We start from the raw sequence: 24,998 nt of genomic DNA, 5'->3' as shown, positions 1-24,998 counted from the left end.
TATAAAGCACAATATATTTTGACTTATACTGGTTGAATGCTATTAAAAAAAAGAAAAAAATGATTAAAAAATTAAATTTTTATTAAAGTAATTATTATTTAAGTTTATTTTAATAATTTTATAAATATCTATTTTGATAAATAATGATATTATAAATTTTAAAATAAAATAAAAACGAGAATAAAATGGTATTGACGTTTAAACCGTCTTTTCTTAACATTCGTTTCAAGGTTTTGGCAATAGACCCTTTTGTTGTGGTTTTGATTTTTAAAACTTCTGAAATATTGAAGCATAACTCGAGTTGTTTTCAAATTCTGATATTTGGATTGAATATTTTGTATGCTTTGTATAAAAGCTGTCAATATCTTTTGTGTGACTAAGTATGAGGACAGCTTTATCAAAAATTATATACTATACTAAGATACCAAATTCCGTGTTTCCCTCGTTCTTTCCATCTTCACGAGATGTTGCTTTCGTCTACTGTCGCAAATATTTTTCAACAAAAAGAATACTTTCTCCTTTACTGCGAGATTCTAAATCGCTTAAATTAAGCATGGAGAGAGATATTATTCAGCAACGATGGTGTCATTTTAAAGCTGCAGTTTTGAATGAGTTTGGAGAGAAATTAGAAATTTTGGAAAAGAAACGATCTTCAAAAGTGAAGGAAACTGAGGTAAATATCATTTTGTAACAAACAGCATTTGATGTGATTGAAAATTTAGTAAAGAGTGTGTATTCATGTTTGTATTCATTTCTTGCAATAATTTATGATAATGTAAGATGTTGATAAAACAGTAACAGCAGTAAAAGTGTAGGTTTTCCAAATGCAGATGCTACCTTTTATTTTAATACAGATGCTTACTTTTATTTTATTTTATTTCCAAGATAAAATTCTTTGATAATATTTATGGATGATTTAGTCCCATACCTAATTTTTATATTTTCTTTATGCACGTCTAGAACTGAAGAATATAGTAAGGTGTCTTTATATTTTTCAAATACCTGGACTGCTATTATTCCATTCTTTTTCTAGGTGCGTATTAAAGTTCATTGCTGTGCTGTAAATGTTACAGATACTTTAATTTGTTCTGGACAATATGATCAAGAACCGAAACTTCCATTTATTCCTGGTAAGTAATTTTTGCATAATTTTCATAAAATGTATACATGAATATTTTAAAAATATCTTAAAATTTTCCACTATACTTTGGGAACTGTGACTTAAGAGACATTTTATTTGTGTTAAACTGTAATTAAATATATTGAAATTATGGCACAAAAAATAGCAATTGTAAAAAGAGGGGAAGCAATGAAAAGGAACAGAAAATTTGAAAAATGAAAAATTTCTTAAATGAAACTTGCCAAAGTATATTTCAAAATAGAGTTAGTTATAAAATATGATTCAAGCTATTTTGCAATGCAATATCACTATATATAATATGATATATGCATTTTGAACAATATATATATTATTTACAGTATATATTTCATCAAAAAATTTATTTGTGGCAACTGACATTATGTATTAACTGTATGTTCCATAATTAATCATTCACATGCATCTATTTTACATACTCAAGTCATAATATTTTGACCAACATGCAGGTTGATCATTGTGGCAAGTCACAGGTAAGACTGCAGAGCTTTCTTGCTGGAAGGCATAAAAAGGTAGTTTTAGAGTACATTTTTGCATTGTAATAGTAGCCATTATGGGTTAGTTGTCCAATATTTAATGGGCATTGAAAAGAGTATAATCATTTGGTATAGAACACACGAAGGTAGCATTTCTGAAAATGCATCTTTCATGAAATGTTTATGTTGTTTCACAGTGAATGCATACAATAACTGGAAGAGGGTGTGTATTCCAACCAAGTAAACTATGGGGAAACAATGCCCCATTAATGACGGGTAAGCATCGCTTTCGACATCTGTTTTAGAGTGATCGATGCACTATCATATACATTGATAGCTCAAATGAATCACAATGCATAAAAATACTATCCTGAATATTTACTCAATGCACTCTATTGCGTATTGTCTTTTGTATCAGATATCTGATTTTTGCTCCCATGTTTGCAAATGTGCCTTGCAAGAAATATCGTGCATTTGCATTACATTGTTAATATTGAACCCTTGAATAGTGGAAAGAGGTTGCTTTTTCAGATGATTCTTCCTTCCGTCTAAATAGAATCAATTGGTACTTTTCTGCTTGCTAAAAAACTTCAGGAAACAAACTTACCAATCTGTTGTTGAGCTTCATCAAGGTGGAGGTGGCAGAATGGTTGAAGCATGTATTTGTGGCATGCTTTAGTTTCATTAATTCCTATAGAAATAGCTGTTGTTCAGCACCATTGTCAGTCACGTACATCCTTACATGACAACTGCATATCTTGCAAAGGATGGCATGTTTCAACAGGGTAATACTACATGCCTTGTATCAAAAATTGTTCATGCATGGTTTGAGGAACATGAGGAGTTCCAACTGCTACCCTGGCTTCCAGATTCCTCAAATCTTAATTTCTGTGATGCTGTTTTGTTTACCTGGTCTCCTTCTTCCAAGCACAAAATGAGTCCTTTTCCCACTGTTTTGACTGTTGTAGGAGGCTATTCCAACTATTAGATAGGTGTCATAATAATGTGATCATTTGAGTTTATACATGTAAGAGAAAGTAAAACACATATACTTCTAATCATAGAATTTTTATATTTAATCCATAACATTATGTAAACTTCATAAAATCTTTTAACATCAACACCAATTAATTATTATTCGTAAGAATCTGGATTTAAAAAAAGTAAAGCAGCATATTCATATATGTAATAGGTCAGCATTTATCATATATGTAAAAATAGAATTGGTCAAGAGAGAAAATGGACTTCCTAGATTCATGGTAGCATTTTTTATATAATAACTGGTAATTTAAAAGAATAACCTTATCAGTGCATAGTGCCTTAAATTTAATTCAAATACTTAATTTTTTTAATTTTATTTTTTTAATTCAAATAATTAATAGTTTTTTTTTAAAAAAATGTACTGGTGTTGATCTTTAGTAAAGGAAAAAAATAAAGAAAACTTCAGTGATTGAAGAAGAATTTGTGGATGGTGTTTATTAAAACTATTTTGTGGAGAAAAATGTCAAAAAATAATATATTTGTAATTGAAATTATGCTTGTTCCATAGATTTCTTTCCTATGAGTTGAATATATCAAACAGTTGAGGAAATTATGGTCAATAGCCTTTTTTTTTTTTTGGTTACAAGAGTATCTATAGAGATTATGATCCAATTTAAATTTATTTAATAGGGCTGGAGTAATTTACACTTTTTTGTTGCTCACTGTTTTGTTCTCCGCCACTGGGTAAACTGAGTAAATCCAGGAAATTTAAAAATAGTCTTGAAAAGAACCAGGAAAATGTTGGGGAATTTGAAAATTTTCATAAAAACAGAGAAAACACAACAATTTTAAGTTTCTTAGTTATTTTTGTTTCATTTAAAAAATGGCGATCTCTAAAGATTGCAACAGTAAAAGATTGTAGTCATAGCTTCTAAAAATGAAACAATACAATTCGTAATTGTGTAATGAAAAAAAAAAAAAAACACTTTTTCCTCTGCCCTTTTTTTCTTTATAGATCATTCCAGTTTTGATTTGTGAGACAGTTCTTTTTCCATGAGATTCCTGAATTGCAGCTAATGAGCCTGTACAAAACTTCTGTAATTGTGGGAAAGAATAGAAAAATCTTCAAGAGATGTTTTGTCTATCATACTTTGTTTATTAAATGGTTTGTTCATTATTTGAGAAACTGTGAACTTATTCAAAGACGAGTAGAGAATTTTTTTCAAATAATAAGTTGCTAAAAATCTGTACTTAATACGAATTGGACAAATAAAAAGAATCGATCCTTTTTGCTGAATGAGTTCAAGAAGTTCCACAAAATTCATTTATTGCATACTATTCCCATATTACTCAGATAATAAACCTAAGGGAAAACAGGCACTTACTAATCATGCCAAAAGAGAAAAACATGCAAAACTGCATGTCATTTCAAAAAAGTATCATCATTGATGTTGGATTTTATATCTAAAAGGAATACAGGAGAAGATGGCACGTCAAATCCAAAAACATAAAATTTAATCTTCGAAAATAAATCAGTGCAAGAACAATAATTTAAAGCTGAATTTTTATGGGGATGAAAACTTGTGTCATATTCATCCTTTAATGCATTCAATGTTAAAGTGGAAATATTTTCACATATGCTCACTGAAAGTGAAAGAGCTAAAAAATGTAAATTAAGTCGTATATGAATGTCATACCTTATTTATTATGGTTAGGTCCATTAACTCCATGAAACTGTGATTCACAGTTAAAGAGTATGAGGAATAATTAATATATATTCAATTATAACTAACACATGAGTGTTGTTTGCATATTTTCTCATATTTTTAATATATATATAGAAAAAACACTGGGATTTTTTTTTCCAGATTTGAGTGGCAACCCTGTTGTTATCCCATCCTCTCTCTTAGAGTAAAGGATAAATTAGAAGAAATATTGTCTAGGGCTTCTTGATTATTAGTATTTTGCTAAATTTAGTACATATTTTAATGGGAGATTTTCTGGTAAAATTTGATATTTTCAAGTGCAATCCTTTCAAAGTACAAGTTTGACTCTGTTGACTACTTTTGTTGAAGAATACGCCTTTTCATTCCAAGAAATATTGAATGTCCCAAAGTTCAAACCTATATTTATTTTCTTTTAATTTAGTTTTTTTCTAATTGAGATTTTTTAAAGATCTATTTTATAAATAACTCTAGATCATTTGAAAGTTAAATATTTTAAGACTTGGAAGAAGGCAGAGTAACTGCCTGTCAGTAAGAGTGATTTTCCTCCTTCTTCTAAAATTGAAAGATCATCAGTGGCTTGATGAATTGCTAAAGATTTGGCCATAAAAATGGAGCTAATGGGATGACTTTGGTAACAGAAGGATTGTAACAATAAAATGCTTCATTATAATAATTAAACTATTATTAAAAAAATTCCAATAAATACAAAATTTGGTATATTTTTCCTGCCTTCGGTTTTGCTAAGATGGTTGTATTATGTGTAAGGTTGCTTGTGATCTTGATTTAATCTGAAAATTGCCAAGTCAACCTGAGGCCATAAAAAACAAACAAACAAACAAACAAAGCACCCAAAATTTAGATAACCTAATAATAAATAATTTTCACAGAGCAAGATGTGTGAGTGTTGGGAATGCTAACACATATAAATAAACATATATCTTGAAAATATTTCAATTGTATTGTAAAATATATGAGGAAAGAAAGACGAAAGAAATGGCAACGATTTGAGCTGACAACTTTTAAATTACATGTTAAAAAAACTCAAGTTTAAAAAAAAGGCTGCATAATAAAAGCAAAAATGTCTGAAGAAAATGATTTCAACTTTGGTGCATAATTGATAGATGTAATTAAACTGTAAAATAGACTTAAATAACAAATATGTTGAAAGTAATTTTTAAAAACTGATAATTAGAGAAATAACTATTTAGAAATGAAATTTATGCTACTAAATGCTAATTTTTATTAAATTTTAAGATAGTGTGAAAATAGTTAATGTGCACTGACTTGTTCAGAAGTTATGATAAAAAGAACAAACTTTTTCAGAGAGTAGTAGAGACTTTTAATAATCCATTAAATCCTTCTAGGTGCTATAGTACATATGTGCTAATCCTTCAAGGGGTGTGGAATTATATAAGGTTCCAACAAATAAACAAATGTTCAGTTTTATATAGAGAGATATTTACCTTTCTTTAAATGATTTAAATTTCCTTATTTATAGGATTCTTTCATAAAAAAATTATATTTTTTGATATATACACCATAATTTTATTTATTTCTATAAAATTACTTTTATTTATACATCTAACTCTTCTCAATAGATTGTACATTAAATTAGATATATATTTTTTCTATAGAAACTGAAGTTTGAAATTGGTTGCAAAGTGAAGCATTCTTCTTTTGAGGCATGATTTTGTGTATTCTTTAATTATTTGATTTCCTTCATTAGGATAGCTTCTGCATATCATCTATAGACTGTAAATATTTCTAATATAATTGATTATGTAATTTACAATATTAGTTATACACTGAATAATTTTAACTGTTGTACTGAATTTTGCTGTTATAAGTTTTACAAACTTCATTATTAAAATTTATTTTGAAGATCAGTTTTTTTTTAGAGAGTTTTAAATAAAGTATGTGATATAAAATTCTGTTAAATATTTCTTCAATTGAATATTTTGTCATAAATTCAATTTTTTATTATTATTTTTATTTTTTTATTAATAATGATTTTGTTTTTTAGGATATGAATTTTCTGGTGAAGTTTTAGAAATCGGTTCAAAAGTCAAGAATTTATATATTGGTGACAAAGTCATTGGTTTAAATAAAAACACCTTTTCTGCAATGGCAACTGAATGTATTTCTGAAGAAAGGGTAATTTGATTATGTATTACTATTAAAAACAATTTCTTTGCATGAAATGTATCTATAAATGAAACAATTTTGCTATATTTATAAATGTATTAGTTATATATAATCTTTATAAAAATAATATGTAATAATTTATGAATTATTAAATTTTTGTTGATAATTTAGAAATCTTAAACAGCTAAATTTGGCCACATTTCTTTTTTGCGCATATAGTAATTTAATATAATTTTTAAATATCTGTTCTTCTGTATGGTTTTGGTATTTTTATTCATGTTTTTAATTGGTACTGATTTACTTTTTTGTTTAAAATTTCAAATATTTTGCACTATTCATAACAATTTAACAAATTATAAACATTGAAACAATTCAATTCTTGTAGTGACTAATTATTTTCATGTAATTAGTATTTTACTTATAAACTGTGAGCTTTCGAAGTGTAAACCATCCGGCTCTAATAATAATAATAATTCAAAGAATTTTCTTTTTGTAGAATATTCTTTTTTGATATGTGCAAGTTGTTATTTAATGTGTGTGCATATATAGGATCTATAGGGTAACATAATTTTTAAGAACTTTGCTATCTGCTTTAATTTAAAATGATTGTATGAGATCAAAAATAGACGTATTATTTATGTGAGTGCATAATCATCTTCTAGTGTATTCATTAAGCAATATTTTAAAAATTTATTAGTTAATTAACCAGTATCATAGCAGCGGTGTTCATAATTATCCTGATATGTGACCAATCACCCTAAAGATTTTGGAGTAAATTGGCATTTCTGTTTCATTTTTCTCTCAGTTTTATAATGCCAGACAATCTACTTCAGCGGTAGGATCTGGTTGGAAATTTTAAACTATCATTAACCTCTAAATTTAATTGTTGTTCTTCAAACCTTCCACATTCAGTTGACCACTATCGACTCCATCAATCTCGTGAATGTATGAATAATTGATACTTTCTCTGGTATCTTCAACATAATTGATCAAAATATATACATTTGTTGAAAAATCAACCATGGATAATTTCAAATAACTTCCTCCATCTCCTCAATCCTTTTTTTTTTCCTTGCCATACTTGATGTCAAACAATATCAAATCACAATTAATAACCAACTTCCATGCATAAAAAGTAGTATTATGCAGAATCTTTTGAAAAGTCAGTTGTTAATATAGTACAAAATAATGATTACTGGCAGGACTGAATGCTACCACACTCCTCAATTTAATATAATTTTTAAATATATAATAAATTATTCCAAATGCATGAAAAATATAATTTGTCATTACATTAAAGGTCTGTCCTAATTATTACAGGATAAAAATTGTCAAGATTAACTGAGAACACTATTTTGCTTCCTTGGAAAAGGTTCTAAAATGAAAATTAAATTGTACTCTTAATAGTTATATCCTACAGAATCCAAAAAATATATAACTTATCTACTTGAAGAATAACTAATGTAGAGAATGAATATTAAAATTTAGCAAAGTTCGGCCTTTACTTTTTTAATTATGATTCCGAATAAACAGCATATATTAGAAAATAACACTGAAAAAAGCAGGAAATTATTTTTCTCCTTTCTCTAGAGTGCCTTAATGAAAGAATGTATTTCCCAGTTTTTTGTAGATTCACCCATGCATTCTGTAGTCATCATTCACAATTACTCCTTGTTTTCAATTACTCTTTCTAATCCTATATAAATAAGGTATTTAAGCTAATGAACATGGTTTTTCCAATTCACCTACTTAAAGGGTTAAATAATATTGTCTTTATAAAGTTATTTAATTTTCTGATTTTCATTGTTTAAAGTATATATTTTTGTACTTTATTACACTTTCATTTGTTATTATTATATTAAAATCCAATTTCAGATTTTAGGCAGCTTTTACTTTTTGAATCATATATGACAAATACTAAAATTAAGTGTGCTTGACTCTAATATATTTATTTGCTAACCTTGAAAAATTTGACTTCACTTGTTTATTTTTCATAGCCTGTTCTAATGATACCTTTTATTATTATAACAGAATCGTTTATCTATTTAACTAAGACACCTTTAAATAATAATTTTCTTCTTATTTTTATGAATCATGCCTCACTGATTAACTTTCTAGGAATTCAGATAATTGACTTTTTAATGATTATGGTTATGGTATAAAGTTGAGCAATAAATTGTTTTGGCACTAATCAATAATTTTCCAAACTTTGCAGAAATTGTGATGAGGGAAACAAGTAATAAAAAGGAAAATGAAATGTTCACATTCATGCCAAAACAAAGACCTCTGTAATCGTGTTTAATACAAATAGGACATTGATGGTGTAGGTGATTTTTGGAATGGTAATGTTATGTTGATGTCAGTTTTATTCAATATTTTATAATAATCAATGGTTATATCAAGAAAATGGAATCTGTTAATTCTCTGATTTCATTTCAGATATCTATTTGAAATGGTTCAAACAATTAGACTCAAAGCTTCTCTATTTGGTCATAGATGACTGGAGTTTTTAAAAAAATTTTTAATGTTAATGTGTCGAGATTCTTTAAGTAAATATGACTAATAAGACCAGGTGATTATATTAAACTTGATTGATATTCATGGAGGAATTCTATTTATTTTTTTAGCTGTGCATTTATTGGCCCTAACAACATAAAAATAATTGCTTCTCATTTATTTTTCCCTGTTGTTTGAAATTCAGCTACTCAGGCCACAATTGTAATCCACAATAGATATTGTTTTTGTAATTTAGCACTACAGAATGAACAGAACAAAATTTCAACTGATTATGTGCATTTATAAAGTCACTAACTACCTTTTCAAACTTAATCTGATGTGAATTAAAAAATTTTTTATTCTTATTTCACTTTATTTTGCCCTATAAATAGGACTTATGGAAGATACCACAAGATGTTGCTTTTGATTCTGCTGCAGCTTTAGTGGACAGTTATGCTACAGTATTAATAGCTGCTAGGAGAGCGAACTTACGTGAAGGGTAAAAAAAAAAGTTCTCTCTCTCTCTCATTATATATATATATATATGGAGTGAATATATGATGCTTGCTAATATTTTTTCTTGGAGTCTCTTTTTTAAGAATTTATTTATAAATATAATTAGGTAATTTCAACATCTTAGCAAATAATTAAATTAAAGAAATTAGACAAAATAGTTATTGCCTTCAAGTTAAAGAATTAAAAGAAATTCATTTAGATTTTTTAATTATGCATCTTAGTTGAAATAAAATTAATTTATATATTTTTTTATAAAAATCTCTTATTTTATTGTTTAAACTATAAAAAAAATTTTGAAAAAAAAAAACTTTAAATTTTCAACTTTTTAAGTATGTTAAGTAATTTGGAGATTTCTCTTTACTTCATATGTGATTTTCATGAAGTTAAATGTTGTGATTTCATTATATGTCTAATTAATTTCATCTTTTGATATTAGAGATACAGTTCTAGTAACTGTTGCTGCTGGTGGCTTAGGACTAGCTGCTGTGGATCTTGCTGCAAACTTATTTAATGCAAAAGTAAAGTTGGTTCACTTTTTCGTTCATTTAAAATAAATGCAATCAATAATAATTAAAAGAATGAATTTTTCCTGTTTATTTAAATTTTTGGTAATATTGTCTTCAAATTTGAAATCGTTTTTTTTTTTTTTTTTTTCCTCGACGTAATTCTTTAATTGTACCACAATTGCATTAAAAATATATATATATATATAAAAGGTGTCCTTACTTCTTAATTCAATTTTTTTTAGTTTAAAGATCAAAAAATTATAAGAGAGCTTGTAATATATTAAGCATGGATTGTCTTTTTGAAGGACACGGGCATTTTAACTTTATATATTATCCTTTCTGTTATAATCTATTAGAAATTTAAATTTACAATACATCATATAGCCTAATTGTCTGCATTATTAAAAAAATTATCACTGAGTAAGTAAAACTTTTGTAAGAGTATTTTCTTCCAAAGAATAATATCCCATATTTATGGTCCCATCTTTAACATTTTCCCAACATTTATAATTTTGTTGATGTCTTCGTATTAAGTGATAGTTAATATATTTTATTTTCTATGATTTACATTTCCCACTAATTTCCTTCTGGTCCATGGAAAAGGGTAAAAAAGGGGTTACCTATTGTTACACTATTGATATACACTTCTAATTTTGCTATGCTGAACTATTGCTTTTCTAATTTTGTGGCAGATAAGATTCTTAACAAATAACGATAAAAGAATTAACTGCTCTCAGTTTGAAGAATTAAAGCAATTCCTTTCTTATCAACAAGATGAATTTTTGGAATTTTTTAATTAATGTTTGACAAAAACAAACAGCTTCATTTAATAAGAGTATGGATTCATTACTATTCAAAGATTTTGGAAATTTCTAAAGTAGAATAATTATTAAAAAGCTCCTATTTAAATTTAAAATGTGCATGCAATTTCTTATTAATTTTCCTGCCAAATTATTTGTTGCTAAATAGTGTGAATCCTGATAAAACACTGTCTTGTATTCTTTATTTATTATGCTTGCCCATTTTCTACCAGTAGTTGCATTCTTTTTTAAAATTCATTACAATACCATAAGTTTATTTATTTTTAATTTTGAAGAGGGGAGATTTAGATCTATACATGAAATCAATTTTCTGTGTAAGTTTTGTTTTAAAAAATAGTAATTAAAATTATAATTAATTTCAGAGTATATAGAAAAAATGCATTTTCCTTTATGCATCCACACAGTAATTTATTTCTTGCTGAAACTTTTTTTTAGGTTATTGGTGCCTGTGATACCGAAGACAAAACTAGTATTTTACGTGATAAGGGAGCTTTTTCCACAATAAACTATAGCAAAAAGGATATAGTCAAATCTGTAATGAAAGAAACTGATAATCAAGGAGTGAAAATTGTTTTTGATGCTGTTGGTGGGGAAACTTTTGAAGATTGCTTGCAAAGGTATTCTTAAAATTGAACTCATTAACATGGATTTATAACAAATATGTAATGAGCTGGTACAGATATATAATATTATGTTTAAAAGTATTAAAATATAATATCCATAATAATTTATGGTTTTAATCTTACAATGATAAAACTTAATGGAGATATAGTAATTTTGATTATTATTGAAATATCCAAGGATTAATGATTCCATTTCAGATGCTCATATTTCAGTAATGTATTATTTCTTTATTACAGAATTGTGTTACTCAGAATCTGGAAAGCTTATATGATTTTTCAATCATTTTCTAGTATTTCTAATATTTTAAGATTTTTTTTCAAAATGCTTTATGCTGCTGTCCGTCTTTTTATGAAAATTTTCCATCATCAGTTTTTTAAAAATCAAATTTATTTGAATTTTTGCATTTAATCATAACATAGTTTGACTATTCATCAAAGTTACATCGGAAATGAAACTCGTGAAAAATATCTTCATGTGAAAATATCTTAAAATGCTTGATTTTTTTATATGATATATTGTTTTAATTGCATAATATTATCATAATTTAAAATTATTATAAAATTTACCAATTTATATATAATTGGGTTAAAAGGTTGATGCTACTGCATAAAATTGTGTTTTAGTTTTTAATTTAATTCTTGTATGTCATTCAGTGATATATAAAAGTTCTTGGATCATATTTTTACAAAAATAATCATTGTTATTATAATAAATAAATGTCTTCAGTATACAAAACAATTGTTACCAAAATTTGTAAAAAATTGCATTAAAAGCTTCTGAATTCAATGTCTTTTATAACAATATTTTAATTGTTTACTAATGAAGAAACTGAAATATCCATATATATGAAAATAGTAATGTATAAATCTGACAGACTGGAATTTGGAATTGTATTCAAATTATAAATAATAATTAATAAAAATATTCATTCAATAAATAATTATAGATAATTTTTCATTTTTAGCATTTCACCTGAGGGCTGCATTGCAGTTTTAGGATTTTCCTCAAGAAAAATTCCGCAGATTCTGACAAGTCAGCTTTTGCCCAAGTCTTGTGCTCTTATTGGAGTTTCATTAACTCATTATCAAAAAATGGTGAATGAAACATACAGAAGTACTGTCCAGGAAGTCATAGATATGTATTTAGATGAATTTATAGATCCTCATGTAGCTGAACAGTTTAAATTGAAAGATGTAAGTAATTTATTCAATTGTCCATTTGAAATGTATTTTATTATTTTAAAAAAGATGTATTGTTTTCTTAAAGATATATTTTTTTAACTGTTGAATCTATAGGATATACACTCCTTCCCCCATTCATTTTTTATTTATTTCTTTCTTTTTGGTAAGATATATAAACACAATATCTTTAAAATAGAGTACCTTAAATATATGAAATTAGGCATGTGATCTTGTAAATCTGTATCAAACATTGGTTCCAATGGGCAGAAAAAATGCATCTAAAATGCTTATTGACACCATATTCGGTTTTATTTTCTCAAATCCAGAAAATTTTTCTTTCAGCAACCTTTGGAAACCAATTAGTCTATTGAAATTAATGAATGCTAAAAATTTGGATTAATTATTTGAGGTAACTTGGTTTTAATGGCTTTCCTAGCAGATATTTTTGTACACTTCAAATTTTTGACAAAAATCTAACTCATCTTATACATTGCTAAATATTTTACACTGATCTGTTCATTACGCTACAAATTTCGCTAATTTTATGTCAGTGTACTACCAATTATAATGCAGAAAAGGGAAAAAGTGTTCAAATACAGTTTTATTTATTTATTTATTTATTTTTGACATTTTTTTGATTCTGAAGTTAAGCTTTAATTATAAATACAAACAAATTTCAAAATTATTATTAAGAGCATACTTTATGGCGAACCCTCTCAAAATAGAAAAATAAGCTAACCTTGATATCTTCAACCATTAACAATTCAAATTTGAGGAATGGCCTCCCTGAAACACCTTCACATATGCGCTAATAAATATATTTGGCCTATCATTAATCAAATGTCATTGATGAACAATTATTATGAAAGAGCCACAAAGTGTGCAATAAATTTTTTTCCTTGGAAATCAATCATTTTGATATGGTTAATACATAGGTACTAGAAAAACATAATACAATATGACAAATATATATGCTATGCAAAAATGCATGGTCAACTATCTAAAAAACTTTTTTTTTTTTTTTTTTAATTTCGCATTAACCTTTTAATTTGTGTTCAAAAATAAATTGGATATAGATACTATTTAGTTTTAATTATTCCTTTTCCTTTTATTTATTATATTGTTTATGCTTTCTAAACTTCACATTAAGTTGATATAAAAAAGTTTTATAAAAAATGTCTTTTGTATTTACGTTTAAAAGAAATGAATAATTTTGTTTTTCATGTGATGTTTTTATTAGCAAATGATAGTTTGCAGAAAGAAAACTATACATGTGTTGTGTATTTTTCTTATATATTAAAAACTTTTTTCTTTTAATTAACTTAAAAAGCAGCCAAGAAGATATAATTCTTTAATAGAATTATTGATATTATTGTGCTGCAAGATGTGGTGATTGTAAAAATAGTATAATGAATTAAGAAAAACTACTACTGTGGCGATTTGAATATTTTGGTTTGACATAATATATGTATTTTCAGAAAAAATAGAGAGAATATTAATGTTAGTTCTGTAAAAAAAAAAAAAAAAAAAAAAAAATTATTGTATCAATTAATAATGCCAGAACATTCATGTATTATTATCAACTGGATTGATAATAATTATATTTGTACATTTTTTTTAGGTCAATGATGCTATCAAACATGTAGAAGAAAGAAAATCAGCTGGAAAAGTTATATTGGATGTTTCATAACACTGAGGATAATCTATTTTATGTTATTTGTTATTTAAAATCTGCTATTGGTTTTTGTCTTTGTAAAATAAATTTATTAATGCATTGCTTGCTTTAATTTAGAACTGCTATTTATATAAAAATGCGATAAATTTCAATTTTATCTCTAGGAATTCATTTTATATGTAATTGTCCAATGAAAAGATTTTGCCTTGTGAAATAAATGGAGCATAATTTTGCTTTTTTTTACTGTATTGTATTAAGAAAAAATAGAATTTTGTATTAAAAAAATGTTTTTATACAATGTAACCCTGATTAATATAAATGGCAGGGTTGCAACTAGATTTGTAAGCTTATTTAATAGAGAAAAAAAAGAACTATCATTAAATGTAAATTGTAAGCATATCAACAAAAACTGTCTCATGTTTCTTTATTTAAATCGATAAGCATATGATTTACCATCGGGGTGTATAGTGTTATTAAGTCCGTAAAAACAGCTTATTTTTGCTGGTTCGTTAATAAAGACCTTAAAAGTGCTTTTTTTTAACCAAGAGTTTTTTTTCAACATGTTATAGAATCATGTTAGATCTATCCGATTGTATGATTTTATTTTCTTTGCAATTTCTTATCTTTCAATACTTAATGTATCTTAATGGATATGGAGATTAGTGGAAAAGGTTTTATCTCAGTTAATGGAAGTACTGATAATATGTTAAAAAAATATATCCCTTTTATTTACTTTTCTTTCATCTTTATTCGCTTGTTTGGATATGGTTTAGATATATTCCTTCCTTTTTATTAATAATTTTATATAGTAATGTAAAATCACAAGAGCTAATTTTCAACAGTAATTTCAGCTAGTCGTTGCTTTTTCCATGTGTGATTATTGGTTTGTAGAATTCACTGAAATTGCAGGGACTATTTGTTAGTTCTGTTTCAAGATCATTTAGTGAATTATTTAAATATTTTTATTCCCAAGTAAGTGTTGTGCTTTAAAACTTTATAACAATATGCTGAGAACAGTATTTAATGTGCATTATTCACTGTGAATATGTATGGATTTTTGAAAATAAATATACAGAGTGATTCAAGGTTTCTAGAAATAAAAGTGAAGCAAAATATTTATAATGCTCTTATAGTTACTTATAGGACATTTGCTGTTTTTGGCAAAATATACCAAAACTAAATTGTCAATAAAGTTATATTCCTTATTTTTTTCATATTTGAAATTTATAAAGAAAAAGAATTGTAATCGACAAAAACTCGAGCTTTTGCCATATCTTCATAATTTAAACCTCCCCAAATACTTTCTGAGATGGTCTGTAAACAGGATAGTTCAAAAACGTTTTGAACTATTATTTAACACCTGATTTCTTACCAGATTTTGACTGAAATTCCTCTCCAATTTTTTTTTATTTGTGTAGCTGTTTGTCGCAGTGCAAGTGGGCACAATAATATCAAAATGCAAAGAGCTATATCGGTAAAATTTGATACATAATTTTAGCATTTAAATTATAGATCAGTGCCAGCTCAGGAGTCATTCTCATCATCTGACTGTGGTTCAAAATTACGAGGTCAGTCCCAAAATAGCGTTAGTGTTGATTTAAAACGGGTTGTGTTGCTTTATAACTAAACTAAACTAAACTGTTGGAAAATATATAAAATTTTATAAAGTTATCTGTATTGAAGTCTCAAACTTACTGCTAATTTTGCGATTTCCAAGATAAAGTCAAGCGATTATATTTCAGAAGCGCACTATATGGTTATGTACAGTTTATTTTATGCCTGGTATGAAAAGCCGGCTGATGGTAACTCACAAAGTAAAATAACAATCATCCAAATTCGATTTCTGCCTCTATACGCACCATTACAAATATCTGCGATCTGAATAATTCTATTTGTAATAATAATAATTCACAAAAGTTGGGTGATAAATAAATAAAAATAGTTAGCAGTAATTTTTGTATTTCATTACTGTTAGATTATTTAAACACAAATTCAAAACTTTTTCTCTAAAATGTCATTATAAAAGAAATTTTGGGGAGAAATCTATGTTTATAATAAAGGTCAATGTGTGTGTTGGCGTTCTACAGGCAGACCGTTCGACATACAGCTACCATATTTGGCACATGTATACCTTGGAGGTCGGGAATGTGTACCTCTGAGTGAATTTAAAAAAAAAAAATTTTTAAGAGTTTTAATTAAAAATTAAGTGAAATTTTGAAGTTTTTTCACGATAACTTCCGAAAATATAGCACAAAAATAATTTTACTTCAAATTAAAATCCAAAAAATTACCTTTTTAACGATACCAATTGTTTTACTTGCAAATAAAGTTTCTATTTTTATGAAATTTTAAATAAGTATTTTAACCACATTTTTCAGCAATTTATTTCCCATTAAATAAAAATAAAATTTAATCTGCACGAGCATATTTTGTATACATGGGGAAAAATTAGCCTTTATTAACGTGTTGCCATTACATTGATAAAAGCTCAAATTCAAATATAAGTCAACGGCTACTGAGAATTAAATCTTGGAAAGTGTAATTCTCAGCACTTGTGTGTATGAAATGAAATAAATATGAATTATGATCTTTTTTGAAAAGTAAATGCAAGGAAACGATTTCTATGATATTTCCCAGAACCAATATTACTAATTCAATGAAGCAGTTTTATTTAAACCAAATATTATTTAATATTTTCAAGATATCTACTCAAATCAGAGCCTAACAACTAATTTGAAAATCTTTACTAATAGCAGTACATCTGGTAACAAATGGTCTAAGTGAAATAAATAATTATATTCTAGGTAAATTGAGTCAATAAATGCTAATGAATAACGAATTTCAAATTTTTACATGTATCATCTGCTCTGTGAATCATATTTAACAAAATATTCTTGAGACTCTAATATCTTAAATAATAAAAAAAAATTTCACTCCAATGAAGATGCATAGTACAGGTCATACATAGATGCTTAAGGTCTACGTAATTGAATGATATATCAAAATTTGAAGCTTAAAATATTTTACTGAGAAACCTATTATGAGACAAGTTAAATAATATATTAATTTAACATGTTAGCGAGCATCAATACTGGCGAATCGGCTGGTTGCCAAAGGCGGCTAGTAAATAATATAACCGACCTATGCTTTGAAATAGATGAAAGGGAAAAAAAAAAAATTGGAGGAGTAAGAATGGTATACATGATCCATTAGGCACTGATTCTGAGCTATTCGACATGAATATTGAGGAAGAGAATATTCTGAGAATTGTGTAGGCAACGAAAAAGAACAAGATAGTTCTCTAGTTCTGAAGACGAATGTGAAAGGAGCGATCAGAATATTGAAACATCAATTGATAGAACTGTTTGAAAAAATATTCAAGAAGGTTTTTAAACCTGGAATATTGTTTTAAGATAAATATCGAAACTAATGGATAGACGAAACGCAATGTTTTGAAGGAAAAAGTAGAGTGCATTTTCGTTGATACTTGGCCATCACATTAAGAATCATAAAAATATGTAATGATATCTATGTAAATTACTGAAGTAAAAATATGATTTTTGCAATTTCTAGTCTTCTTCCTAAAAATGTATATGCTTAAAATTTAAAAAAAAAAATAAGTAAATGTTTTCTAATTATTTCATGACAATTATTCTGTGTGACTGCAATCGGTAGAAATAGATATACAGTACACTCCCGAGTATTCGGCCTAATGTGACGAAAGGACAGGCCGAATAGATTGGAGTTCTATGAATTCATTTCTTGGCTCACCAACGCCAGAAAACAAAGTTTTTATACAATAACTCATTGTTATAATATGTATTTTTTCAGTTCTTATTGAGTACTAAGACTCCATTTATCTCAAGCCACGTAGAATGTGGACGCGGCCCTGTGAACCATAGAAGCAGTTGTCGGTAGCGTGTTGAATTAAACTAGAAGGTTCTGTACTGGTAGTTTGTATATGTTTATATACTACATAGCACGTTTTAAGAATTTATTAGAGAAAAAGTAAGTTAAAGGATATAAATTGTTCACATTTTAGCATAAATTCTGTAATCTTCATTGTGGTACACTTAAAAAAATGTTAAGCCTACCCACAGAACAATTTACAAATATTGTACATACTGTGCAGTTATAATCAGAAACAGCGGCAACAATTGAGGTCCGTTACATGCTGACGAAATAATGAACAACGAGTAGAACGCTACTCTTTTCCTGTCATAACTTGTATTTTGCACATGACCTGCAGAAGGATCGTAGCAGACGCCCGCTTCTAATGCCTTGCCTTCATTTAATTACGATTGATAGTATAGTACGAAAGCCAGATTGTTGTGAACCGAATACTTGGTGGTGTACTGTATATATATAAAATTTCGACGAGTTTAGTGTTAATGCAGGAAAAATGAGATTGGATAAGGTATATATTGAAAGAGGATTCAGAATTAATCAAATATTAATGCTGAATTGAATGAAAAATATCGTATGTTTTACAACATGTAATCTATGACAAAATAAAGTAGTCCGGCAGAATCTATTCAGTAAATGTTGATAAAGAATTAAAAATGTTAAACATTAATACATTCAGAATATCGTCTATTTATGAAGTGAACAGATGGCGAAAGAAGTAGCTGCCAAAGACCTAGATTCAGATTTCTTGATCACTTTATGGAACAAGAAATTTCTCTTAGAAAAGGAAATTTCTAAAGTTGAATATATAGCACTTGTTCTACAAGCCAGAAACTTTTCACAACTAACTAAATCCAGATTTGCCTCAAATCTGGGGGGGGGGGGCATTCCCTGTCTTTTCCCTATGTGCTATATAAGAAGAAATAAGAGAAAAACACTAAGTTATAATGAGATAATAATACTCCATAGTTTTAAAAAATGGGAAAAACAAGATTCTTCAATAATTATGGATTTAAACAGAATGCAGTTTTTAAAACAATAAAAGTTTTGGACATGCATTCAATTTTTTTTTTTTTTTTAGTATTTTTTACAAATATAAAACACTTCTAAAAAGTCTCTTTTTTTTTTTGTTTCAGTAGCTACACTAGTAATCAAGTAACTTGGATAAATTATTTCAACATCAGTATTTTTTCTCAACCTTAGATTTTTAGGATCATCAAGGTGTATTAAAAATAATGTTCGTTTAATGTTTTTGCTTCTTTGATTATGCTCTTTTTGGTAATGTTTTTTTTTTCACTGTTTAACAAAAATGAAAAAAAATTTCATATAAGAAAGGTACAGTTGTCTGATTTTTTTTTTTTTTTTTTTTTTTTAAAGAAACGGCTGAAGAATATAACAATATAAGAGAAGCTAATTTTAGGCATAATCAATTTATCCTAACAGACATTTATAACATTATTATTCATCATAGATCCAAGAAAGCTTTTTTTATTATAATCTACAATTTTTTGTAATCAAAAATTTGGAAGTGCTGATATTTTCTATCCAGTAGAAAGCTCAAAATTTCATTGAAAATCCAGAAGAACCAGTAACTTCCAGGAAATCGGCATATCTAGCTGAACTATCTTTAATAATTCTATACATTGCTCTTAGAATAACATCTACTTTCCACTCAGTAGACTTGTGTTCATACTAAAACTCTCAATGGATTATGTGTAGTCCACAAGTACCTAGATCTAAAATTTTAGTCATTTTTGCAAGGAAATTCTTTAAAAAAAATTATAAATTTACATTTGGCCCATGCACACTAATTTGTAAAAGTAACTATATGTCCAAACTTGATATAACTTCTTTAAAATTCTCAAATAAATCTTGAGCAATGGTATGCCTTAAAAAATATTGAATTCCAATATCTTATGAAACTCTGTTGGTTGATTCTCCCCATTATCATACAATGAGATCCATTTGGTATTTTTGTGAAACGCAGTTCAAAACTTCGTGAAAGTATAATTATAAATTTTTTTATTGTTTAAAGATTTCTTAAGAGACTAGCTGACCCGGCAAACGTTGTTCTGCCTTATAAATTATTTCTATTGAATATTTTGATTGTTAACGAATGCATTGTAAGTATGTGGGGTTGGGATCTATGACAGAAAGAGGAATGGAGCGCTGTAGATCAGAGGTTCCCAAACTTTTTTTTCTCGTGGACCACTTTCAAAGTTTTACTATTTTTGGTAGACCCCCTGCTGCTACATTTCTACTGTATTCCCAAAACTCCTAAAAAATATCACCCTAAATTGGGTTAGAAGAAAAGAAAAAAAGTAGCATATTTTCTTGTGCCCTATTTATTAAAATAATACTTGTGGTTATACAAAATTATAAACATTTATTATTACAAACACTTACAACTTGTGAACCCCTGTTTTCTTTTCACATCTACGTGGACCCCCGTGTGGTCTCCTATGGGCCCCTGGGGGTCCACCTGGACCACTTTGGGAACCTATGCTGTAGATGATGATCTCCGATAAAAACAAAAAAACACCAACCATTCATTTTCTCAATACAATGTATTTCATTAACATAACGAACATATGCATTGTTTGATCTCTTAAAAGTTAAACGTAAAATGAAAATATATTTTATAAATATATTTTATAAATAAAATATATTTCTTTATATATTTTTTGTCCTAAAGTATAAAAATGAAATAAAGAAAATCAATATTCATTTCCAAGAGCAATTGAGTGTGCGATATTTTTTCTCAGTCCGTCTTTAGCCAATACAAATAAGTTCAATAGTTTGCCCACGCAAGACCATGCCACGTGTGAAAAACATGGTGTACCCAAATCTAAGCCGCAAACAGACATCGTTTGGCCTTGCGGCTTATTGATTGTCACTTCGAATGCGAATATAATAGGAAATTGAACGCGTTTGAATTCGATTGCCACGTCTGTGAGAATCATTGGAATTCGTGGCAGCAAAACATTTTCGGCTCGGAATTCATTGGCTTCGATAACGTTTTTCATCAATTTTTTAATGACCAACCGCGTGTAATTGCACAACCATAGTGGGTTCAAATTCCGAAGTAAAATAACCGGAGATCCACCTTTCAGTCGTAGTAGGTGTGGTGGCATGCCTGGCAAATCCAGCGAGTTCAAAAACTTTGTTGGATGATTTACAGCTTCGTTAGTATCGCAAACTGCATCGATCAATTTGTATGATACCAAGTCGCCTGGTAACGACTGCTGTATCTTGAAGTTTAAATCATCGACGTCCGCATTTTTTGCTGCCAAAATGGCTCTTTCTGCCAGCCACGCATGATTTATGTATTATGTGCGTACATCGGGAAATATGCGGTCAATGAGAGCATTTTGCGAATCAACGATAGTGTAGAAATTAGTGGGCAATTTTATGCATCCAATATTTTATTAGACAGCAACTTTTTCATCGCCGATATCTAACAATTGGTCCGAGAATGTGTCAGCAGATGGATCTTGTAGCATTTGGACGCGCATGTTTATTTTCAGCTGGACTTTTTCAACATTACGCCACAGTGGCGTGATTTCAAGCAAGCGTTGATCTCATCAGCGTACGGTGAACGTGGATAAGAACACCCTACTTACCTAGCGTTATGAAATATACTTTACGACCTATTATCATACCTACCAAATACACATAAAAAATTTCATGAAAATGGGTCGAGCCGTTTCGGAGGACTACGAACACAAACACCGTGACATGAGATTTTTATATAATAAGATTGTTGAGAAAATGGAGCTAATCTATAACAAATAATGCACATTTTTGTACGACCTAAGTACACTTTTTGAAAGAGCCTTTGTGAAAATATTTCCGCCATATCATTGAAATGCATTAAAGGACGAATGTGGCGCAACAAATTTTAATGCCCATAAAAGTTCAGTTATTGTTCTTGAATTAAAAATTTCGAAATCGGCTTATTTTCGGATATTAAATTTTAAGTGTTCTGTATTTCTTTTAGATACAAAATCCAATATCAATTATGATTTTTTTTGAACTGACATACAATTTTGTATATTTTTCCTCTTTTGGCATGACTAATATGTGCCTGTTTCCCCATATTACTTAATCTTATTATTTTGTTTATCCGTCCAATCTATATTAGATACTCATTCGAGAAATTCAAACACTCATCATTAAAAAAAAAAAAAAATCTCTAATTTTCTCCGAATAAGCCCACAATTTAACAAATAGTAAACAAACCATTTAATAAATACTACCGCTATGCGTCCACAGACTGAATGTTGCTATTCCAGCCAGAGAAATGTATTCTATTCTCTCATATAGCAATCCCAGGTATCCTCATTTGCTGCAGTCCCGGAGTCTCGTGGAAAGAGAAAATCTGTTTTTGAAATCGAAATTAAGACTGATCTATACATAAAAAAAGGGGAGAACGAGGTAAAAAGGTGAATTTCCGAGATTACACAGTTGTTTCATTTTGGTGCTATAGCTACGATAATTTATTCTTGCAGTGTTTATTCTAAGATAGACATTTTTTAGATGGGGGGAAAAAAAAAAAAAAAAAGAACTAACAAATTTAAAAATTCCTGTATTTTTTCGGTTTTTATAGATATAGTTTGAATTTTTGAAACTATTTAAAATAGTTTGTACTAATTAAAATAGTTTCTTTCTTTATATAGAATTTTCCAAGCTTTTATTTACATATTTAATAAAACTAGCTTGATTTTAATATTCTAGATTTATTTACATTCTTAAACATTGTTTTCTTGAAACTAGTGTTAAAGAAGTAGCAATATAAGTTTTTTCTAAATACTTTTAACTATAGTTTAGTTAAAGATACACAATGAAAATCCTTTAATCAGATTTTTTATACGAAATTTTGCATAAGAAACATTTTTTTAATAGTTTCAATAAAAAAAAAATATTCAATAATTACTGGTGGCATTTTATATTTGTATAAATCTGGACACCTGGTCCTTAGTCTGGATGCAAGGATGGATGTCCAATTTAATTTATTTTAACAAATTTATAGTTCTATAATCAAAAATACTGTGTTAAGGTTGTTTCTTATTTTCTCCCTCTAAAGTTGTTTAAACAGTACTTAATTTTAAGATAAAATTTGTCTACACACTCTGATCAAAATGGATTTCCCATTCTCACACTCTTCCATATGAACAAATTATAAAAATATTTCTAATTATATATGTTGATTTTAGATATTTATAGATGGATTTCAGATCAGAACTTTGCAAGTAAAGTATTCTTTTCAATTTCTGAAATAATGTAAAGTTGGGTGCCAATATGGTTATGATTTTTTTCTACGTAACTAGATAATAATTGATTGACAATATTTTTACATTATATATATATATATATATATATATATATATATATGTGTGTGTGTGTGTGTGTGCATGCTTGTTTGTGTTTTAACTTCTATTAAACATGACAGCAACTTTTTTTAAATAACTTTATTATGCAATTAAATTGTATTTACATTTTTACAATAATTATGATAAGTAGCAATTTTGAATTGCTTAAAAATATACAAAACTTTAAACAGAATTTTTAATTAACTGAAATTATCAGAAAATAATACTGTAAAATAAGACATGAGTTTAGATTGTTTAAAGTAGAATATTTTTTTTTTTTTTTTTTTGATAATGGCATCATCTTACTGAAAAATAACAAAACATGAATAAAAATAAACATAGTATATAATTTTTCAAAAAAAATGAAGTAAATTTTTAAAACACACAAAACATTTATAAGCTCTTTTATAGCAGTATACTAGTGATATAATGTACACATCTGCAAAAATTAAACAGTCTTTTTTCCTTAAATCCCAAGTTGAAATATTGCATTAGATATACACACATATATATATAATGCATTTTAAGTATATTTTTTTTAAGGATTATTATTATGATGAATACCAATTGCTATTTATATAATTTTCTTTCAGATTGCATTTAAAATATAAATCATTGCTCAAAATTGCGTAGAAATGACAAGAAACAAAATACAGTTCTAGGTACTGTTGAAAGGAACATTGAAGAGATTAATTTCTAAAGCATTTGAAATAAGATAAAGAATAATAAGATGATAAACTAGAAAATGAAGTATAACTAATTATTAAGTTTTTAAAAATAAAACTTTATTTTTCTCAAAACCTTTTGAGGCTGCAAAATATTAAACATCTGCTAGTACAATGGCATTTCCTTTTGAATAAAAAAATTGAAGATTCAATTCTGGAAAATGTTTATCATCCTTGTTTTAAGGATGGAAGCACTTAATTTTGATAAGACCTATGAAGAATAAGTTTAGCATTATACAAAATAAAAAAAATAGATAAACATCCATTTCTTATTTATTCGGAAATAACATCAATTTTTAGCAATATCTGCAAATCAGAGCTATTTTGTAAGAGATAAAATTTGCAGAAATAGTTAAAATGCATTACATTTTATCAACAGCTAACAATATATTATAAATTAACTAAATTCAATTTTTTAAGAACCAAAGGAGAATTTAAATCAAATGCTGCTTAGAATAGCAAAGTAAAAAAAAATATATATATATAAAACTATTAACTGGTATACAGGCAATACAGGAAATAAAGCAGTAATAACCAATTAGTTGCTATTTTTAAGACTGGAATGTCTAATCTTGAGAGTAAATGCTACAATTCTTAATTCTCTTTGTTTCTTTGCTTTCAAATATTTTGCTATTGTATACATGAAATATTTCTAAATACATTTCCAAAATTCAAATAAGATCAAGAATCC

At 27.4% G+C, this 24,998-nt stretch overlaps 1 protein-coding gene across 1 annotated transcript; it reads left to right on the top strand.

Annotated features, from left to right (window-relative positions):
- The first annotated feature begins 236 nt into the window (after positions 1 to 236).
- LOC129980983 (quinone oxidoreductase-like protein 2 homolog) lies at positions 237 to 14,537 on the top strand. Its single transcript, XM_056091545.1, has 8 exons — positions 237 to 673; positions 1,034 to 1,130; positions 6,364 to 6,494; positions 9,374 to 9,480; positions 9,934 to 10,015; positions 11,260 to 11,441; positions 12,413 to 12,641; positions 14,251 to 14,537. Exons 1-8 carry the CDS (start codon positions 383 to 385, stop codon positions 14,317 to 14,319), a joined length of 1,188 nt encoding a protein of 395 aa, XP_055947520.1. The 5' UTR covers positions 237 to 382; the 3' UTR covers positions 14,320 to 14,537.
- The last annotated feature ends 10,461 nt before the right edge of the window (positions 14,538 to 24,998 follow it).

The sequence above is a fragment of the Argiope bruennichi genome, chromosome 8 (genome assembly GCF_947563725.1).
Source record: "Argiope bruennichi chromosome 8, qqArgBrue1.1, whole genome shotgun sequence".
Classification (NCBI taxonomy): domain Eukaryota; kingdom Metazoa; phylum Arthropoda; class Arachnida; order Araneae; family Araneidae; genus Argiope; species Argiope bruennichi.
This window is presented reverse-complemented; position numbering and strand designations above follow the sequence as displayed.